The sequence below is a fragment of the Eumetopias jubatus genome, unplaced genomic scaffold (assembly GCF_037043125.1).
Source record: "Eumetopias jubatus isolate StellerSeaLion01/CBP00866 unplaced genomic scaffold, mEumJub1_p1.0 scaffold_1, whole genome shotgun sequence".
NCBI classification, from domain to species: domain Eukaryota; kingdom Metazoa; phylum Chordata; class Mammalia; order Carnivora; family Otariidae; genus Eumetopias; species Eumetopias jubatus.
In genome coordinates this window covers 211,106,338-211,126,574 of record NW_028274807.1, presented here as the reverse complement: position 1 = coordinate 211,126,574, position 20,237 = coordinate 211,106,338, and the positions used below count along the sequence as shown (strand labels likewise).

At 46.6% G+C, this 20,237-nt stretch overlaps 1 protein-coding gene and 1 long non-coding RNA gene across 4 annotated transcripts in view; both read right to left on the bottom strand.

Annotated features, from left to right (window-relative positions):
- DNMT1 (DNA methyltransferase 1) overlaps nt 1–11,709 on the bottom strand; it is a 45,212-nt gene extending 33,503 nt beyond the window's left edge. The window contains exons 1-6 of one of the 3 annotated variants that reach the window (XM_028088808.2): nt 11,525–11,709; nt 3,822–3,858; nt 2,984–3,091; nt 2,574–2,793; nt 1,881–1,959; nt 453–528 (exon numbers count right to left, since the gene is read on the bottom strand). In XM_028088808.2, coding sequence (XP_027944609.2) covers nt 453–528; nt 1,881–1,959; nt 2,574–2,793; nt 2,984–3,091; nt 3,822–3,858; nt 11,525–11,709 — 705 coding nt within the window. Of the gene's footprint in view, nt 1–452; nt 529–1,880; nt 1,960–2,573; nt 2,794–2,983; nt 3,092–3,821; nt 3,859–10,958; nt 11,312–11,524 lie in introns of those variants that run through there. The other 2 variants (XM_028088809.2, XM_028088811.2) reach the window with 2 other exon arrangements.
- A 741-nt stretch (nt 11,710–12,450) lies between these two features.
- LOC114197651 (uncharacterized) lies at nt 12,451–14,244 on the bottom strand. Its single transcript, XR_003606936.2, has 4 exons — nt 14,176–14,244; nt 13,931–14,038; nt 13,418–13,522; nt 12,451–12,877 (listed from the first exon to the last, which is right to left on the bottom strand). It is a non-coding gene; the product is annotated as an uncharacterized LOC114197651 (long non-coding RNA).
- Nucleotides 14,245–20,237: the final 5,993 nt, after the last annotated feature.

Genomic DNA, 20,237 nt, shown 5'->3' with positions numbered 1-20,237 from the left:
CAAAGGAAAGTACCATCAGGGATAACATTTTCTGTATCAAAGACCCTCAATAAGCCACTGGTTTCCTAGCCTAAGAGGTCTAAGCAGATTATACCACATGCAGGAACTGTCTAATGCTGTCAGACAAGTTAGATGTGGAAAGGGAGCTTAGGCGAGCAGAAGCAAAGGCTTTAAACATGTCACATTTGATTGCCAATCTTGTCCACTAGAGAAGTAGGAAGGTAGAGGAAGAAACAGACTCTGAAGTTACAGGGCTGCCTTGTGAGTCGCAGGGGCCTATGGAGCCCTCAGGCCTAAAAGTGACATACTTCATACTGCCCGGGTCCAGGGACACGTCCTAATACCTTCTTGGTCACTTCAAGTCCATTTAGATAGTCCTGACTTTGAACTTAGCCTATCAGCAAACATACCAAAAGAAGGCAGAGTGAAGACCCTGAAAATGCCAGCCCTACCTGGTCTTTTTCTTCTTCGGGAGACTCATCTGATTTCGTTTTTTCCTGCTCTTCCTCAGGTTTCCGTTTGGCAGGGCTGTCAGAAACAGGAAAGCCAACTGTGAGCTCAGCCAGACACTAGACCTCCAACAGGCATGAGAGGACTTGTATTCCTCCCTACCAAAGGCCGCCTCTTTAGGACAGATTCAGGTCATGGGTACCTTATTCCCTCCAAGGAAATGCCCTCACTGCCAGGATATTGAAAGAGGCTTCAAGTTTAATGTTTGAGTGACAGGTTAGAATATGGCCATTTTGCAAACCTAAGAAATCATGGATCTAGATGTTGATCAACAGCTGCTGGCCTCCCAGAAGAGACCTCACATGCCTCTAGATGGAAAGACACGGCACCAACTATGAAAAAGTCTCAAAAAATAATAAAGCTGGAACCTGATCAAGCTCCTAGACTTAACTAACCAGTTTATAAGAAACACAAGACAAGGAAGACATTAACCACCACAAGGATGCAGTCAGCTAGACCTAGAAACTCAATTGGACAAATGAACTAATTTCTTCAAATAAATGGCAAGAAAAGAAAGGAATCTGTAACTTGAAAGGCTTAAGACAAATCAAGTAAACACAATTTGCCACACACAAGGAAACAGACACTGGCTATGTACTTGATAGTGAGGAATTATTATCCTTTATAAAGTACAAAAATATTAGTTATGTTTTGTCTTTTTAAAGAGACTGCTAAATGTTAACATTTTATTCCTATTTTGTTAGAATTGCTAAAAAAAAGAAAAGAGAGAGAGAGAGACACCGATTTTATCATCTAGAAATATACTGAAGGGGCGCCTAGGTGGCTCAGTCATTAAGCGTCTGCCTTCGGCTCAGGTCATGATCCCAGGGTCCTGGGATCGAGCCCCGCTTTGGGCTCCCTACTCAGCCAGGAGCCTGCTTCTCCTTCTCCCTCTGCCCCTCGCCCCACGTCAGGCTCCCTGCTCAGCAGGGGAGTCTGCTTCTCCCTCTCCCTGCTTGTACTCTCTCTGCCAAATAAATCTTAAAAAAGAAAAAAAAGGAAATATACAAAATGACATGTCTGGGAGGGGTTTCAAAATAATCCAGTTGGGAGAGAGTTTATGGGGGTACAAATGAAAAGATGGCCTGCTGATAACTGTTGACACTGGGTGACGGGTACCTGCGGGGGGTGGGGGGGTATTCATTTTATTATCATGACTGGTTTTGTATATATTTGAATGTTCCTAGAAGAGTAAGAATACAGGTGTTGAGAAATGCTCTTCATCGGTGTTTAATGAAGAAAACTGCAAGATGAAAACCTATGCAATGTGGAACTCAAAATTGCTAAGTTATACCCTATTAATTCCATTCCTGTTTACCAAAAACAGTTTGCCCTGAGAAAAGATGGCTGTCAATTCATTATATACTGACCCCCTTGAGAAATGAGATAGGATGGTAGTCTGCCTGGTAGTTTGCCTTGTAATCCTGGGGCTAGAAGAAGAAGCTTCAGCTGTTTAAAGAAAAAAAAAAAAGCCACTATGAATAAAAGAGTTCACAAAGTGTAGTTCTTAAGCATTACCAAGCTAGTGCAGAGAATCAGGTTCTGAAGATTAAGTACCTTCTCTTCTTGTTGGAACCAACAAGTCTTGATAAAGGTAGCAATTAGCACCTGCCAATTTGCAGAGCCATGTTATTAGAGCTCTTATTTGAGGGGCCAAAGCCTGAATCAGAGGAGACAACCTCCTCTTATATCATCAAAAGATGAAGTGGCCAAGAACTGGACCTGCACTCAAGTCCCACACTCTTATGTGTTTTAAAAATTCCAGAAGAGTTACTTTGACTACAAAGGAGTCTATACATTTAGCTTATATAGGCATATAACTTAGAAATAGTATTAATACCTCCTGTTACCTTATACATCATCAATTTAAGCTATGTTTTGGGATCTCCTACTCTATACTTGGTCAAAGAACAAATCTGAAGAAGTATCTACAGCTAAGCTAGTTAAGAAGTACACACAGGAAACAAACCAGGAGGTACTACCCCAGGGGGACCTATGGCTCCCAATCTGGTACCATGTCACAAGACAGCTAATCTCCCCCAAGATTAAGTAAGTGTTCTTACACTTGGTCTCTCCATCGGACTTGCTTCTTCTGGGGGTGGAGAGTTTGGAAACGGGTCTGGGGGATTTGTTTTCCTCTGCCATTCCCGCTCTGCGGTCCTCACCGCTTGTCTGGCTGCCGTTTCCTAGACATCCATTCACTTCCCGACTGAAAGCATGAGCTCCATTCTCCAAGGATAAATCTTTATTTAAAAGGGATTTGACTTTAGCCAGGTAGCCCTCCTATAGCAGGAAAGGATAATTTAAGTAGCAGTGAATGTAAACAAGCGGCAATAAGAGAATAAGGAAACACGCACGTCCTTTATAACTACTGGGTAACAAGGAGAGCTGGGGATGATTCTGCCTCCCTGGTCACACGGATTACATGGGAGGAGACGTTTTCTAGACACCAGGATGCCGAGAACTGACTTACCTCTGATAATTCTTCTTTATGTAATTTGGTTTCCAAGTCACATAACTGATTCTTTATTTCTGTTTGCAGAAATTCATGCAGTAGATTCAGTTTCTCCTTCACACATTCCTAAGGGAAAAATATAGGTTTGGATGTCCCCAAACTCCCACATCACTAATGGACGAATACACAGATAATTAAGCTGCCGGGCCATGAAATACCAACTGAATGGCAGGCAATGCTGACTCAGTCTGAAAAACTGAATATTCACAAGACATATTTGTGATGTTTCCGTTAAGATCACACCATACCATCTCCAGGGTGGTGAAATATGGGAAGATTATGAGGTGGGATGGAGACACATAACGGTTTATTAGAAAAAAACTGCCTTTGAGAAGGGTGACCAGGACAAGTTACAATTAAGAATTGATGGTGTGGAACCTAGACTGGGAAACTTATCAGTGAGTTACCGAGAGATTAGCAGCATGTTAACACAGAACATTAAGAATAATATCTAAGTTATCCTCAAAGCTATGGAAAAAAGCTGGGGTGCCTGAGTAGTTCAGTCGGTTGAATGTCCGACTCTTGGTTTCAGCGACTCTTGGTTTCAGCAAAGGTCATGATTTCCTCGGTCGTGTGATCAAGCCCCATGTCAGGCTCTGCGCTAAGTGGGGCATCTGCTTGAAGATTCCTCTGCCCCCCCGCCCCCGCACTTGCACACAGGCACACTCTCTAAAATCTTATTAAAAAAAAAAAAAAAAAACTACGGAAAAAAGCTGATTCCACTTAAATTTTTTATGAGCCACAAAATATCTGTCAAATAGTAACATTTGGTAATAAAATTTAAGGTGGAGATTACCTTTTCTGTTAGGCTATCTCTTTCCAAATCTTTGAGCCTGTGGGAAGAAAACAGGAGAAAGAAAGGCAATTATGCAATTGTTTACTCTAAGACTAAAAAAAAAAACAAAACCCAAAAACTGTGGTTTTAAGATTTTATTTATTTGTCAGAGAGAGAGTGCATGAGCAAGCGAGCGCACAAGCAGGGGGAGCGGCAGGCAGACGGAGAAGCAGACTCCCTGATGCGGGACTCGATCCCAGGACCCTGGGATCATGACCTGAGCCAAAGGCAGCCGCTTAACCAACTGAGCCACCCCAGTGTCCCTAAAACCAGTTTTAAAGAACTTTGGAAATAAATTTGACATGTAGGAGTGTTAGGGAAAAGCCAAACAAACAAAAACACCACGGTGGTTTTCTCCTACCCCTGAGCTAGAAATCCTACTATAATTGTAGTAGTCACTAAGTCATCATTTGCAATCTGAAAGAGGTCTCCCCCCCTCACCCACCACCCTTTAGGGTGCAGTTTTTCTGAGAACAGAGGAGCTCTATAACAGTATTATTTGCAAAGGAACTAGGAAAATGGAGGCAGGCCATACAGTTGGGGTCCACCTGTAAAATGACTTACAGGTGGTCTTCCTCCAGTTGGTCTGGCAAGACCCCATGAAAGGGCACAGCGTGGCCAATGTTAGAAGGAATGGGCCAGGGTCATAAGATGCAGTGGGGAAGAGCCAGCTAACATTCCCAAAGGCCAGGGTGGGGGTAGCAGCATTCTAATGAGCAACGTAAGAAAGGGAAGTAGGGGTGCCTGAGTGGCTCAGTCACTTGGGCATCCTGCTCTTGGTCTCAGCTCAGGTCTTGATCTTAGGGCCGTGTGTTCAAGTCCCGCACTGCGCTTCAAGCTGGGCATGGAGCCTACTTAAAAAAAAAAACACACACAACAAAAGGGAAGTAAAGGCATCTGGTGCAGCAGGGAGTACCCACACTCAGGGCTGATAGATGAAGTGAGAAGAGTTGTTGGCTGGCACCTCACCAGAGAGCTCTTCCTTTGGAATGTTTAGACCTAATCCTTCAGGAGTGCAGAACTGTCATGAGTTTGGCTGGAAAAGCACAGCCTGATTTGATCATTGAAGATTAGCGTCTTGCCTTTTTTGGAGGCAGGAATCAAGGAACAAGAGCAGAAGACACCGAGGAAAGGGAGATGAGTGGACAAGCTGTGGTTCCCAGGCTGGGTGCCAACTGTGGACAGTGTGGGGAGAACAAGTCTAACCAGCTGGGTTAGCATCAGTCACTGGAGAAGAAGTGCCCTGGGCAGGGACTGGGCCTCTACGGTCTCTGAAGCCTCCCACCCAGCATCCATACAGACAACATACTCCGTTATCACTAGCCAAAAGGGCACGAAGAGAGCTCTCCCAGGCTGGTTTTTCCAAAGAGCAAGTGTGAGCAGCAAAACCAGGAAGGCAAGCAATAGGCTTTGCTGGACTAATGTCATACAGAGGCTGCTCTGAGTGCATGTGGCCCTGCCTCTAGCTTTGATCCCCACATCTGTAGGTACCTATTGTATGCCAAGCCCTATTCCAGGCAACGAGCTGGGTAATGGGATGCAGGGACTGCCAAGCAGGGACCTTCTGACCTGGGTGGTCAGGAAAGGTCTTTCTATAGAAGACTCTGACTGCAGACACAGTGGTAGTATATACTATATATTATACACACACAGAGTACATGTAACACCTTCAAAGTCATTCTACCCTCGAAGTAACTCAGGTCTGGGAGAGCCAGATGAGAATAGCTGCAGAACTCTGTATGCACAGCCAGACACACACATGCTGCTCCAGGAGCCTCACATCGGACTTCTCAGTCACTCTACTCACAAAACCATGGCAAAAACACGGCCCCTTGATCCTGAGGTTACCTCAGGTGTTAAGGACAATGCTCAGCTGACTATGAAGCCCATCAAAGTACCCTTTTCACAATGTTGACAACTACATCTGGGCACAAATTCTGACAACCCCTTCCATGAATTGGGATTGTTTAGCCTGGCAGAGAGGAACAAAATAAACTCTTCAGAATACCTAAAATGTCTTGCCCTGTGAAGATGGATTGTAACCTGCCTGGCCCCAGAGAGGAAGGTCGGAGCCCAGGGCAGGCACTGAGGAGCCAGAAGTGTGACAGGGAGGAGGCTGGTCAGCGCACCTCCCAAGAGTCCATCCCTTCCCGGGTAAAACTGAGGATGACACCACCTCATATCTGCTTTATACATTCAGAGCCAGGAGGATTAGAAACAGACATGAAGGACCAGGCAGGGCACTCAGAACAAGAGCCATGTTATAACGAGATAAAACCTTAGCTCCCATCCGGCCCAAGATCCCATGATTCATTTCTAGTTGCTTCCCTCAAACAGTCCTGTAAGGGAAATAAAGCATAACTGAAGGAATTAAGCAAATACAGTTCAAACCTGAGGGCTTCTGAAGAGCAAGGGTATAAAAAGCATCAGGAAGGACTAGCCCAGAGGAGTAGAGAGCTCAGTGGGAATGGAGCAGGGGGAGCTGCCGAAAACAGGAGCAGTCCAGTGGGGAGCTGGCTCAGTCCACCCAAGAAACCCACACAAGTCAGGCTGGGTGCCAGTCTGAGGGAGGTCAATAACTTCAGGCTAAAAAATTGATCTTGTTCCATAGTGAAACCACTGAAGGAATCATGGCGGAGGGGGGCGGGGGGAGAAGGGGGGCCGCGGGGAGGAGGTAACCAAGACATCAGAGCCATGTTTTAGGAAAATTAATCTGGCAAAAATACATTATGTCGATTAGACAGGAAGAGATTACAAGATGTTAAATCACTCTTTAACACCCTAAACTAGAAATGCTGGTCTGTAATATGATTTAGCAGGAATGGAAACCACGCTAGAGAAGTTAAAAAACTTCATTAACTCTGCCAGTTGGCTGCACGGCAGATGGGGTAGGGCTATCTGAGATGATATCTGTGGTAGGCAGGATAATGAGCCCTTCCCAAAAAGAGATGTCCATGCCCTAATCCCCCAGAACCTGTGAATATGTTGCCTTACTGGTAAAAGGGACTCTGCAGATGTGATTAAGGTTATAGCCCTTGAGATGGGCAGATTATCCTGGATTAGCCAGGTGGGCCCAATCTAATCACTTAAATCCTTAAAAGCAGAAAAACTTCCCAGCTGCATTTCAAGAGATGTGACTAAAGAAGGGTGAGAGAGAGATGGGACATGAGAACTAGCTTTACTGACTTTAAATATGGAGGCAGTGGCCATGAGCCAAAGGATACATCATCTCCAGAAGCTGGGCATGGTTAGAGCCAGCAAGAGAAGAGAGACCTCAGTCTTACAACCACAAGGAACTGAATTCTGCCAACAATTTGAAAGAGTGAAGAAACATTCTCCCCTAGAGCCTCCAGAAAGGAATGTAGCCTGCTGACACTATTTCATCCAGCAAGACCCATACCAGATTTCTGACCTACAGAATTGTTAAAACAAATTTAGGTTCTAGGGCGCCTGGGTGGCTCAGATGGTTAAGCGTCTGCCTTCGGCTCAGGTCATGATCCCAGGATGCTGGGATGGAGTCCCGCATCGGGCTCCCTGCTCTTTGGGAGCCTGCTTCTCCCTCTGCTTCTCTCTCTATCTCTCATGAATAAATAAATAAAATCTTAAAAAAAAATTTAGGTTCTATTTAAACCACTAAGATAATTTGTTATGGATGCAATTAAAAACTAATGCATCAGAAATTCAGAACATTTTGGGAGGGGGAAAAAGTAAACAGGCCATGAGTGTGAAGAGTGACATTTCAGCGACAGTAGCTCAGTAGCACTAGATGGCTATTCAGCAGCTAGAAATTAAAACTGGCTCTCCTGAGAGACATCAAAACTGGAGTTAGTCCTGTCCAGCTGATAGGCCCAACTGCTGCAAGTCCTAGGACCAGAACAGATAAGAGTCCAGGAATGAAAGAAAAGGATTGGGGAGAGTGAGGGGACTGTCACGGAAAAGAGGAGCTCCCTGGTAGTAAACACCATCACAAAAGCCAAGGATAAAAAGGATTAAAAAGCCAGATGCTGAGAGATGAAAGAGGCTAGAACACCACCTCCGTCCTAGAGAAGAATGCCTGATCAAGAGTAGGACTGGATACCTGGCACAAAAGCGAAGGTGGCAGCAGAAGGAACAAGTCCAGACCGTTCTACAAGAAGCCAAAGATGAAGGTTGGACTGATAAGCAGGAATATACATCATCTCTACATGGCATACACTGCTCTATTAACACCTGCCTCAGTAGCAGATCTGCATGTTGCCACTCTAAATTATGCTCCCCTGATGGAAGTGAAACATACAGCTGACCATGTGATAAGTAGCACAGGTTTTCTTGTAGGGACTGCTCTACCGCATTCACACGTATCAGCTTAATTGGTCTTCATAACGTCCAAGTGGAATGGGCAACACCATTCCATTTGACCGATAAAACACCAAGAGGTGGGGCGCCTGGGTGGCTCAGTCAGTCAAGCGTCTCCCTTCGGCTCAGGTCATGATCCCAGGGTCCTAGGATCAAATCCACATCAGGCTCCTTGCTCAGCAGGGAGTCTGCTTCTCCCTCTGCCCGCCCCCCTTTGTGCGCACTCTCGAGGCTCTCTCTCAAAAATAAAGTAAAAAAAAAAAAAAAAGAAAAAAGAAACCACCATGAAGTTAAACAACTTAGCCCTACAGCTATGGTAGGAAGGAATTTGAACCCCAGGAGTCTGCACCTCTAGAATACTCCTGCAGGGGAGAAATAGAAGAGTCAGTTTTGCCCTCTCCAATACCCAGTCAGAGCCACGGAACTAGAGCTAAGAACCTGAAACCCAGTTTAATCACAAAACACCTAGCAGTTAAAAAAGCTGTCACAGTTACCTAGGCTAATCAGAGTTGTACAGAGGAGGCTGCTTGAATCCAGGTTTGAATCCAGGTTTCATTAAAGGGGAAAGTCTGGCATGCGTGCCTCTCAGAGTCTACTCTAACCAAGCTACAGATACAGCAAATAAGGCAAACAAATCACCATCAACTCCAGGGTTGCAAAGGCAACATGCAGGGTGCACGAGCAGAATTCAACACCCTTCCTGTTATGCAGAAAAGGGATGGTCTTTCTGAGCACAGTCTTAAGGGATGAATGGATAGTAGTCAACTGAGGGAAGGGGTAGATAGAGCTCAGCGTCACATTGGCCGCTCTGCATGGTCTCAGGCCCTGAGAACCTAAGGTTTGTTATGGCTTGTGAGAAGAGTGCAGGATGAATCAGGCAAGTGACAGGGATTCTGGACTTCAGGACCAGTGCACCGGGCAGTGTGTGGGACAAGGAAACCATCAGATCCAACTTTTGCAAGGGGATCACAGTTTCCACTTACAGAAAAGACCCGAGGGACAACAGGAAGACCAATGAGAGACTTATCGCTTTGGCTTGGACAGAGTAAGAAATATAAGTGGAAAAATGTAGCTTGTCCTGAAAGGCATAATTTTTAGATTTGGGGCATATTATACTTCAAAAACAAAGTTAAAGACTTAAAAACCCAAACACTGAAAATATTTTCTGGTGTTACTACATATCTAATGGAACTACGTGTTTAAAAAAAAGCTGACATATATAGACAAGTTAGCAAAAGTGACAGAAATCCATGAGGACCAGGCCTAGTTTTGTTCCTAGAGTATTCTATTGGACTTAAGTACCTCTTGTGTTATAAGTTATACTCCTCTAATTTTCATACATCAAAAAGTTATACCTCTTTTTACAAATCTAAGTTTAAGGGAGTGTTGAATGCCATGTTTATGTATCTTGTACACTGAAATTCAAAATGTAAGAAAAGATGTTGAAAGTCCCGTAAGACAATTTCAATGTCTGCCCCATGGTCTAAAGCAGAAACCCAAAATTCTGCACCTATAGTAGGCAATTCTAGTTCAAAGTAATATGGAACCTAGGGTTAATGGTGGATGAACTCACCTAAGAGCAGCCAAACACTTGCACTGGCCCAAGAAAACCCCTAAGCCAGTGGCCTGTTCAAAAACCCTAGGTGAAAGGAAAGGTTTTGGCAAGAAGCAGACATCAGCAGGAATCCTTGCTTCCTCATAGCGAACTCCTACAGCATCCACTCTTAAGAACTCTTGAGGATTACATGAGAAAATGTCAAGTGTTTTATACGATTAGTGACGGATTGGCAGAACTGAGGAAAGCTAGATTAGCCAATAACAATGCTCACATGTGGGCCTTTATGTACTAGGCATATTCTCATTTCATCCAGTATCAGTTTAAAGCCCATGTTAATGTAGTCCACAGCCACAGCTTCTTGATGACACTTGCCCAAGGTCAAACAAGCCAGTGGAGATGAGAGCTCCCACCATCAGAGCAAAGACTGGGCCCAAACACCTCTGTTGGGTCTAACATCACCAAGCCAGGGACTTCCATAATTCCATTTCGAGTCCTATCTTGGGAGGATACAGACAGGGATTCTTCAGCAAGACACACCCCCTCTGTGATTAAGAAGTGGTCTGAACTTTAAACACCTGGTAGGGAGCCCCAAATACCACCCCCCCATACACACACACACACTCCCAACTCCAAAAGCCCAAAAGACTAGCCTGGCACAACCAAAGGAAACAAGCACAGGGAAATAGGGAAATGGCAAAACCAGCTCACAAATCCACTTGAAGCGTTCACGCCTGGTCAAGGCTCCAGTGACTACGGTTCCAAGGAGTGCCAATTTTCAGGAGTGAAATTGGTGCCCTTCACAAATAGGGACCCAGTATTCTTGCCCACGACCCACCTGCACAGAATTGCTACAGCCAGTCCCGACACTATCGGCTGTGCAACACACGCGCACACACGAAACTGCGGCCACTTGTGTGGCACACACACAACACCACGGCCACTTGTGTCACACACGCACACAACGCCACGTCCACTTGTGTCTCACACACACACACACACACACACGGAACTGCAGCCGGTTCTCCCTAGCAAGGCTTCCTTGACGCCCATGGTTCACAGGCACAGATTTACTGGAAAGGACCATTCAGGCTTCATGCTGCCCGAGCCCCGGTCCTGCGCGGCTTGGTGAGAGTTCCTTCCAGAATGCGACTTCCCCAGCAGTCCGAGATGAAGGAAGCCCCCCAAGGAAGACGGGGGTCGCAAACCTGAGCCGGCCGCGCCCGGGCCCCGAGCGGCGACGTCTGTCTCTGGAGGCCGCCATCGGGATGCGCTGCTGGGGGGTGCCAAGGCGGGCCCCCAAAATAACCCCAGGGACCGGACCAGCCCGACCCCCCAAGCAGGCCGGGCACCGGAAGTGGAGGCCGAAGTGCCCGGGCCGAGGGGTGTCCTGAGGCCGCGGGCTGCCCACTTCCTGCGCGACCAGACTGGCGGCAGGAGCCAGGCCTGTGGCTCCTCCAAGCAGGGGATCCCCGAGGAGAACCCAAAGCTCGCTCTACTTCGAGATCAGAAGTGACCCCAAGTTTCTAGTCACCAGGGAACTGTGAGGGGCCTCGGCCCATTTTGGCGCCAAACGGCCAGGGGTGCGCGCGACCGGAAGTGCCACCCTGCCCGCGCCAACCGCCGCCGCGCCGTCCCGCGCATGCGCGTCCGTCTGTCAGCAGCAGCCACCGGCTACCAAGATGGGAAGCAACCCCCCCACCCCCAACGCCGTGCCACTTCCCCACCCCACCCCATCCCCCGGCCCGAGTTCACAGACTCCCGCAGCACCTACCGCCTACGGACATCATCGGGCAGGGAGATGGCTCGGGATGCCAGCGTGGGCACCCGGGCCGGGGCAGTGCGGGCAGGCATTTTGGAAACTGCAGCAGAGACGGCGGCGCCGGCGGCAGAGGCAGCCCTGGCTTTTCGCGCGGAAACCGATGGGGAGGGGCTGTGAGCTGAGGCGGCCTGTACCATCTCGGCCCCGACGTGGGGGAAGGCGGGACGTACCATAGGGAGAGAGGCCATACCATGTGCGGGCAGATAGAGTGGAGCAAGTGGAGCACGGGGGCCGCGCAGGCGCGAGATGGGCGCACACCCCCGCGTGGACTTGTGGGCTCGTCCAAGCTCCGCTGTTTGCTGGGAGCCTTGCCTGAGAGGTTCATTCATTCCTTCTTCGGAGCACGCTGGGCATAAAACAAGGAGCGTCCCCACAGGGCTCCAGCTTGTGGGCTCTTGGGATTGTAACTGAGGACTTGAACTCCATCTATATGCTCATTATAGTGACCTTGGATAGGTCATTTGGACCCAGCCTCCGTTTCATCTTTAAAAAGCTGAAAAATCGCAGAAAATCTTGAGGACACACAAACTATGCAGCTAGCATCAAGGATCTCCCAGGGTGGTGAGGCCCAGGCCACTTCCACAGCCTGTGTGTTTAAAAAAGCACCAGAGCTTGGAGAAAGGGTAGTCTCTTCAAATGGTGTTGGGAAAATTGGGTATCCACATGCAAACAAGTAAAGTTGGATCCTTACCTTACACCATATAAAAATTAACTCAAAATAGATTAAAGACCTAAATGTACTCTTGAAACGATAGAACTCTAATAAGAAAAAGCGGGGGGGGAGGGGAGGAACAGCTTCACAACGTTGGATTTAGCAATGATTTATTGAATAGGACATGAAAGCACAGGCAATAGAAGCTAAAATAGACAGATGGGACTATATCAAACTTAATTTATGCACAGCAAAGGAGTCAACAAAGTGAAAAGACAACCTATAGAATGGGGAACAAAATTGCAGACCATATTATCTGATAAGATGTTAATATCCAGAATACAGTGCTACAACTCAAAAAAGATGACAACCTGATTTTAAAGATGGGCAAAAGATTTGAATAAACCATTCCCTAAAAATACACAAATGGCTAACAGGCATATGAAAAGACACCCAGCATCACTAATCAGGGAAATGCAAATCAAAACCACAACGATGGGGCGCCTGGGTGGCTCAGTCCTTCAGGCGGCTGCCTTCTGCTCGGGTCATGATCCCAGGGTCCTGGGATCAAGCCCTGCATCCGGCTCCCTGCTCAGCAAGTAGTCTGCTTCTCCCTCTTCTCCATGCTCCTCTCTCTCGCTCTCAAATAAAATCTTTAAAAACAAAAAAATAAAAAATAAAAATGGAATTACCATATGATCCAACAATCCCACTTCGGGGTATATATTCAAAAGAATTAAAAGCAGGATCTCGAAAAGATATTTGCACACCTTTCTTCATTGCAGCATTATTCACAGTAGTCAAGAGGTGGAAGCAACCCAAATGCCCTTGGAAAGACAAAGGGTAAAGAAAATGTGGTCTAGGGGCACCTGGGTGGCTCAGTTGTTGGGCGTCTGCCTTCGGCTCAGGTCATGATCCCTGGGTCCTGGGATCGAGCCCCACATCGGGCTTCCTGCTCCACGGGAAGCCCGCTTCTCCCTCTCCCACTCCCCCTGCTTGTGTTCCTGCGCTCGCTGTCTCTCTCTGTCAAATAAAAAAATCTTAAAAAAAGAAAATGTGGTCTATACAATGGATTATTCAGCCTTTAAAAAGGAAATCCTGCCCTTTGTGTCAACCTGCAAGAAACTTGAGGTCATTTTAGTAAGTGAAGCAAGCCAGTCCCAAAAAGACAAATACTGCAAAATTCCACTTACTTGAGGTATCTAAAGTAGTCCAAGTCTCAAAGAAAAAGAACAAGGGGGGCCTGGCTGGCTCAGGCAGTAGAGCAGATGGCTCTTGATCTGGGGTGAGTTCAAGCCCTACATTGGATGGAGAGATTGCTTTAAAAAATAATAATAATAAATAAGATAAAAACAGACACGAGCTGCAGAAAAGAAAAAGAACCATGGTGGGGACCAGGGGCTAGTGAGAGGGGGGGAAAAGGAAAGAGTTCAGTGGAAACAAATTCAGTTTTACAAGATGAAAAAGTTTCAGAGATCTGCAGCACAACAGTGGGCATGCAGTTAACACTACTGTACACGCAAAAATAGTTAAAATGGTAAATGCTAGTTTTCTTTACAATAAAAAAATAAACTATTAATAGAGGGCTGAATTAAAAAATTTATCTGCCGCAACAACAAAAAAAGCACCGGAACAGAGTTATAAATTATGGTGCACTTTTACATTTTCGTATTACAGAGTTTATAAGTCAATTTGTTAACACTCACACATAAACTAGGTTCCCCCAACAGCTGGTGGGGAGAGGTCAGCCTCGCCAGAAGGGGACCTCAGACTGTTAGCAATGGGTTACCCATACATGGCAGGATCCAGGAAGACTGAAATATCAATAAGACTAAAATTAATAGCTAGTGGTATTTTTAGCAGCACTTACGTACTATACTATTCTCTTTAGAGGACTTCTTTTAATCCTGGGATATTAGTCACAAAGGAGTCTGGCTCAGAGGCTGCTTACCCAAGATCATGGACTAAGTAAGCAGCAGGGACCACGAATCCAAGGGTCTTTAGCTCGAGAGCCTGAATGCACGACAGTGATCCCCAGCTGGTTGGTCAGTTGTCAGGCACCCTGGAAGCCCAGAGGCAGCGCTGGAGGAAGTAGATTAAAGAGTAAGAGCAGAAAGGGGGTGGTAGATAGAAGACGGTGTCACCAAAGGAAGGCTTAGGCCCCATAGACTGGCCAGAAGCCAGTATCTGGGCCCCTAACACACCTTAAGACATGGGGTACTCACAGGACAGGGGAGAGAGAGGAGATAGACTATAATTTTTTTCAGGGGCCTCAGCTTTGTCAGGGGCCTCAGCTTACAGGAGAGCAACTGCATTTAGTGGAGGCTCCATCTCAGGTGATTCTCTTTGTAATCCCTTTACTGAGGGATGATTCAGCTGGTTTTGCACATGGGGCAAGGGCTCAGGGACATAAAGATTTGCCCAAGGAATACTGATGGCTCCTGAACACCTCCAGAGTGGTGGGTTAGACCACTGGAGACCCCTCCCCCACTTAAAAATGGGTTCATCCCTTGAGAGAAATGAATGGAACTTCCAGAAGAAACCAGGTTCAGCTCTTGCTGGCATTAACCCTGCCTCCACCTCTCAGTCTCCAAAGTATTGTTCATAAACACCTCAAGAGAAAGACTTAGGCCTGAACTCCCTGCTTTTGAGGTCACATTCCAGCCTTCAGCTGAAGGGCCACACTCCAGAAGCCAGGAGAGGCTGCGTGTCGGCCCAGCCAAGGTCAGGGCAGCCCAAAGCACCAGGGCTGGTGGACAGATAGCCACATGCCTTGAGCCACTCGGTCAGAAGGCCAGAGTTGAGTCACCCCACATGCTAAGGAATTAGTCATGGCCACTGAGCTCTCTCTTGGTGCCAGGCCCAGCAAAAGCCCCAGGCGGTGGCAGCAACACTCCAGGCTTCAAAAGGGATACTTTGCCACTCAGCCCAGACAGGGGCCAGGCAGGAAGACCAACAGGGTAGGCCTCTCAAGCGTGCACGCGCTCGCTCTTTCTCTCTCTCTCTCTCTCTCTCTCTCTCTCTCGGCTCAAGTGGCCAGAAATTGGATCCGGGAAAAACAACTCTGGAGTGCACTAGGCAGACCCACTTGCTTCTTGCAGGGCCCTTTAACAGACAAATTGCTTTCTGTTTGGGATCACAGGAGGCTTGCTACCAAGCCCAGCAGGTTTTCCCTTCAAACAGCCCTGGATCTGCACCTCCAAGGACACCACCCCAACCTAGATCATCCTCACCTCTCTCCCAGATGACCTGCCCCGCCCCCTTCTTGGGCTGCCATTCAGGCCTCTCCCCACATATTCAGCTATTGAAGCCCATGGCAGTGGGAGGGATTTTTCTCAGAATCCATCTAATCAGGTCACCTACTCCCTAACCCATTGAATGGGCCAGAATGGCTTCTCAGTGCCCTTAGAGTAAACCCAACCCTTACGCACTTAGCCCCACCCACATCAGCTGTTGCCATCACTCCTTTGCTCACCCCAGTTGAGCCACATCCTGGTCATTCCTGGCCCTTTCCTGCCGAAGGCCTGTGGTAGCCAGCCTCCAAGAGGGCCCCCAACATTCTTTGCCTTTTGGTATTCATCCCCTTGTGGGGTCCTCTCCCACTTGGAACCAGGACCAAAGGAATATGGTAGAAGTGAAAGTGTGGGACTTCTGAAGCTAGATCATAAGACATCGCAGCGCCACCTTGTTTTTGTGGGGGAAGCCAACAGCCATATTGTGGGATGCTTAAGCAGCCCTGTGGTGAGGCCCAGGACAAGAGGAACTAAGCTGCCAGCCATGTGAGGGAGCCACTTTGGAGATGGCTCTTCCAGCCCCAACTAAGCTTTCTGACAACTGTAGCTCCAGCCAGTACCTGACTGTAACGTAGGAGAGACCCTCAAGCTGGAATTGCTCACTTGCTCACTTTGCTGCTCCTCAATTCCCAACTCACAGCAACCATGAGGGGTAATACATGAGAGTTGTTCTGAGCCACCAGACTTTGGGGCTTTTTATTATAGAATCATACGTAATTGTTGCAAGGTTTCTGCATTTGCTGTTACCTTAGCCTGGAAAGCCCTGCTGCTTCACACACCCATTTCTCCTGCTTGGAAAAATCTTTAATCCATTCTTTCTATTTCGACTCAACCATCACCTCCTTCAAGGAGACTTTTCTGATCTCCCCCAGCCCAATGGGCGTCTAGTAGGCTCTTAGAGCCATAGTTCTTTCTTTTAGAGCCATTACTTCAGCTGGTGATCACATAGTTTGGGATGATGGTTTAGGTCAGTCATACCTCCGTATGCCCAACACCTAGGAAAGTACCCAGGATATAGCTGGCACACAATAAAGACTCATGGAGGGACACCTGGCTGGCTCAGTCAGTAGAACATGTGAATCGCTCTTGGGGTAAGTTCAAGCCCCATGCTGGGCATAGATTACTTTTTAAAAGCGGGGGGGCATGCCTGGGTGGCTCAGTCGGTTGAGTATCTGACTTCGGCTCAGGTCATGGTCTCGGGGTCCTGGGATTGAGCCCTGTGTCTGGATCCCACTCAGCGGGGAGTCTGCTTGTCCCTCTCCCCCTTTCCCCCAACTCATGCTCTCACCCTCTCTAATAATAAAAATAAAATCTTAAAAAAGACAACAACGACAATGACTCCTCATGGAGCCCTGCATAGGTGAGGGTGTGATGCCTGTTCCTTCCCCCTCCCAACATTAAACGTTCAGTCTACAAACATTCATCAAAATGACAAATGCACACACACTTATTCAGCTAGTCTACTTCCAGGAATTTCTCATAAGATTCAGTCATACACATGTGCAAAATGAGAAGTGGATCAGCTATTCACTAAGCTTTGTCTGTAGCAAAAGACTGGAAAGAACCTAGTTCTCCATCAGTGAGATTTAGCTAAAGTGTATTCCATTCACATAGTGACAGATCTCACAGTAAAAAAAAAAAAAAAAAAAGGATATTTTTCCAAATGATACCTCAGAGGTTTATTTTTATTTTATTTTTTTAAAGATTTTATTTGTCAGAGAGAGAGAGCACACACACAAGCAGGGGGAGTAGCATGCAAAGAGAGAAACAGGCTCCCTGCTGAGCAAGGAGCCAGATGTGGTACTCAATCCCAGGGTCCTGGGATCATGACCTGAGCCGAAGGCAGATGCTTAACCAACTGAGCCACCCAGGCATCCCAGAGGCTTATTGTTAATTGCTAGTAGGAAACAAAGCAAGATGTAGAACAGAATGCATAGTACCATACTGCTTATGTGGGGGGGAAAAAAGGGGGCAGGAGAATTCTGGGTATTTACTTGTTTATACACAAAGCCTTGGGAAAGAAACAAGAAATGGTTAACTTCCTGGAGATAAGGAATGTTAACTAGCAGGGTAGGAACTTTGGGCAGGAAGAGGAGTTTTTCTGAAGATTTTTTTTTTGCCTTTTTGGAATGCTGGAGCATGTGGTTATTTATGTCAAACAAAAACAACTGGCAGAGCAGCAAAGAAAGCCTGTTTTTTTTTTCAATAAATGATGTGGGCCTATTGTATGGCTATATGGAAGAAGGTAAACCTTGATCCCTACCTCACACCATATTCAAAACTCAATTCCAGATGTCTTCCACATTTAAAGGTGAAAGCAAAGTCAAGAAAGCTTCTAAAATATACAACATCTTTGTGACTTTAGGATAGCAATTGTTTCTTTAACAAGACCTAAAGCACATTAATCATAAAGGAAAATGTTAAGCTATATTATGAGGGTTTTTTGTTCATCAAAAGGTACCACTAGGATCGGCTGGGTGGCTCAGTCGTTAAGCGTCTGCCTTCGGCTCAGGTCATGATCCCAGGGTCCTGGGATTGAGCCCCGCATCAGGCTCTCTGCTCCGCGGGAAGCCTGCTGCTCCCTCTCCCACTCCCACTCCCCCTGATTGTGTTCCCTCTCTCGCTGTCTCTCTCTCTCTGTCAAATAAAAAAAAAAGATACCACTAAAAGACAAGCCATAGATATAGGTCCACTGACCAAGGACTCATATCTACAATACACATTGAATGCCTTCAAGTTAATAGAGAATTATCTGTCTCTTTAAGTGGACAAGAGTTGAACAGGTACTTCACAAAGAGGATATCCAAATGGCCAAGACTCATATGAAAAGCTGCTCAACATTAGTCATCAGGGAAATGCAAAGTGAAACCTCAGTGCAATATCAGCTTACACACACACACACACACACACACACACACACACACCCCAGGATGGCTAACATGAAAAAAGAGAAATTTACAAGTGTTTAAAAAGAAAAGAAAAGAAAAAAATTTGCAAGCGTTAACAAGACCAGAACCCTCCTGGAGAAGTCCAAAATGGTATGGCCAGGGCGCCTGGGTGGCTCAGTTGGTTAAGCGACTGCCTTCGGCTCAGGTCATGATCCTGGAGTCCCTGGATTGAGTCCCACATCGGGCTCCCTGCTCAGCAGGGAGTCTGCTTCTCCCTCTGACCCTCTTCCCTCTCGTGCTCTCTATCTCTCATTCTCTCTCTCAAATAAATAAATAAAATCTTTAAAAAAATTTTAAAAAAATGGTATGGCCATTTTGAAAAACGATTTGACAATGTCTGCTAAAGCTAAATGTACCCCTGCCCTATGACCCAGTAATTCTACTCCTGGAATGAGTGCCTCTATCCACCAAATGACATGTACGAAAACATTCATAGCAGTTTTGTTCACAATAGCCAAAAACTGAAGACCACGCAACGTCTAACAACAATAAAACAATTATGTATTCATACAGTGGAATACTAACCTAGGGGTCACAAACTTTTTCTGGGAAGAGTCAGGTAATAAATATTTCAGGACCTGTGGGCCATATTCTCTGTCACAACAATTCTGTGTAGTTGCAGAGTGAAAACACCCATAGATAATTAGGTAACTGAGCGGGCACAGCTATGTTCCAATAAAACTTTATTAGTGGACACTGAAATTTGAATCATCTCAAACTATTTTCACATGTCCCAAAATGTTGCTCCTCCCCCACCAAAATAATTAAGAATTGTAAAAACCTTTCTTAGCTTACAGTTCCTACAAAAGTAGGGTGTGAGCTGAATTTAGCCTGCAAACTATAGTTTACAGAACCCTGCTATTCAGCATTAGAATAAGCACTCTATGTTGGCTAATGGAATTTAAATTAAAAAAAAAAGCGCTCTATAACTCCACGCAAAAATACAGACAAATCTCAAAAACATCATGCCATGTGAAAGAAGCCAGGCATAGAGGAGGACCAACCACATGATTCCGTTTATGTAAATCACCAGAGTACTTCTCCCCAGTTCTCTAAACCACTTCAAGTTCAGGCCTCCTTCCTTCCTTCCTTTCAAGACACTTAAGTCCTGCCTTGCCTCCTCCCTCAGCCCACCCCAGCCTTCTTCGGCCTGCCTGAGTCCTGTGGCCACCACCCATTGTAGCCACCAGGCCCTAAAGGAAAACAGTGGACGGACCCTGGGGAATCACCCACCTCCTGGCGCACAAAATGAAAACACACAGTGTCCCCTCCAGAACTGCAAAGAAAATCTTCCTCACTACACTGAGCAGGAATGAGAAGTGGGCCTGCCCTGGGCCATTAAATCAGAGGGACTTCACCTGAAGCCCCTCCTTCCCGGAAATGACCACTAAGTAACCACAACTGCCTCTCCAAAGGCAATCACTAAGTGATTAAAACTACCTGGCAGGGACACCTGGGTGGCTCAGTTGTTAAGCCTCTGCCTTCAGCTCAGGTCATGATCCCAGGGTCATGATCGAGCCCCGCATCGGGCTCCCTGCTCAGCGGGGGGCCTGCTTCTCCCTCTCCCACTCCCCCTGCTTGTGTTCTCTCTCTCACTGTGTCTCTCTCTGTTAAATAAATAAATAAAATCTTAAAAAAAAAGACTACCTGGCAAAGAGATGTGACCGACAGTCTCTGATCAGGGCATTGGGGATGCCTCTAGAAGTTTCCTCACACTCCCAACTGTGGCCTAGGAGTCCTGAACCAGCTGATCAGGTGGAAGGAGCCAGAAG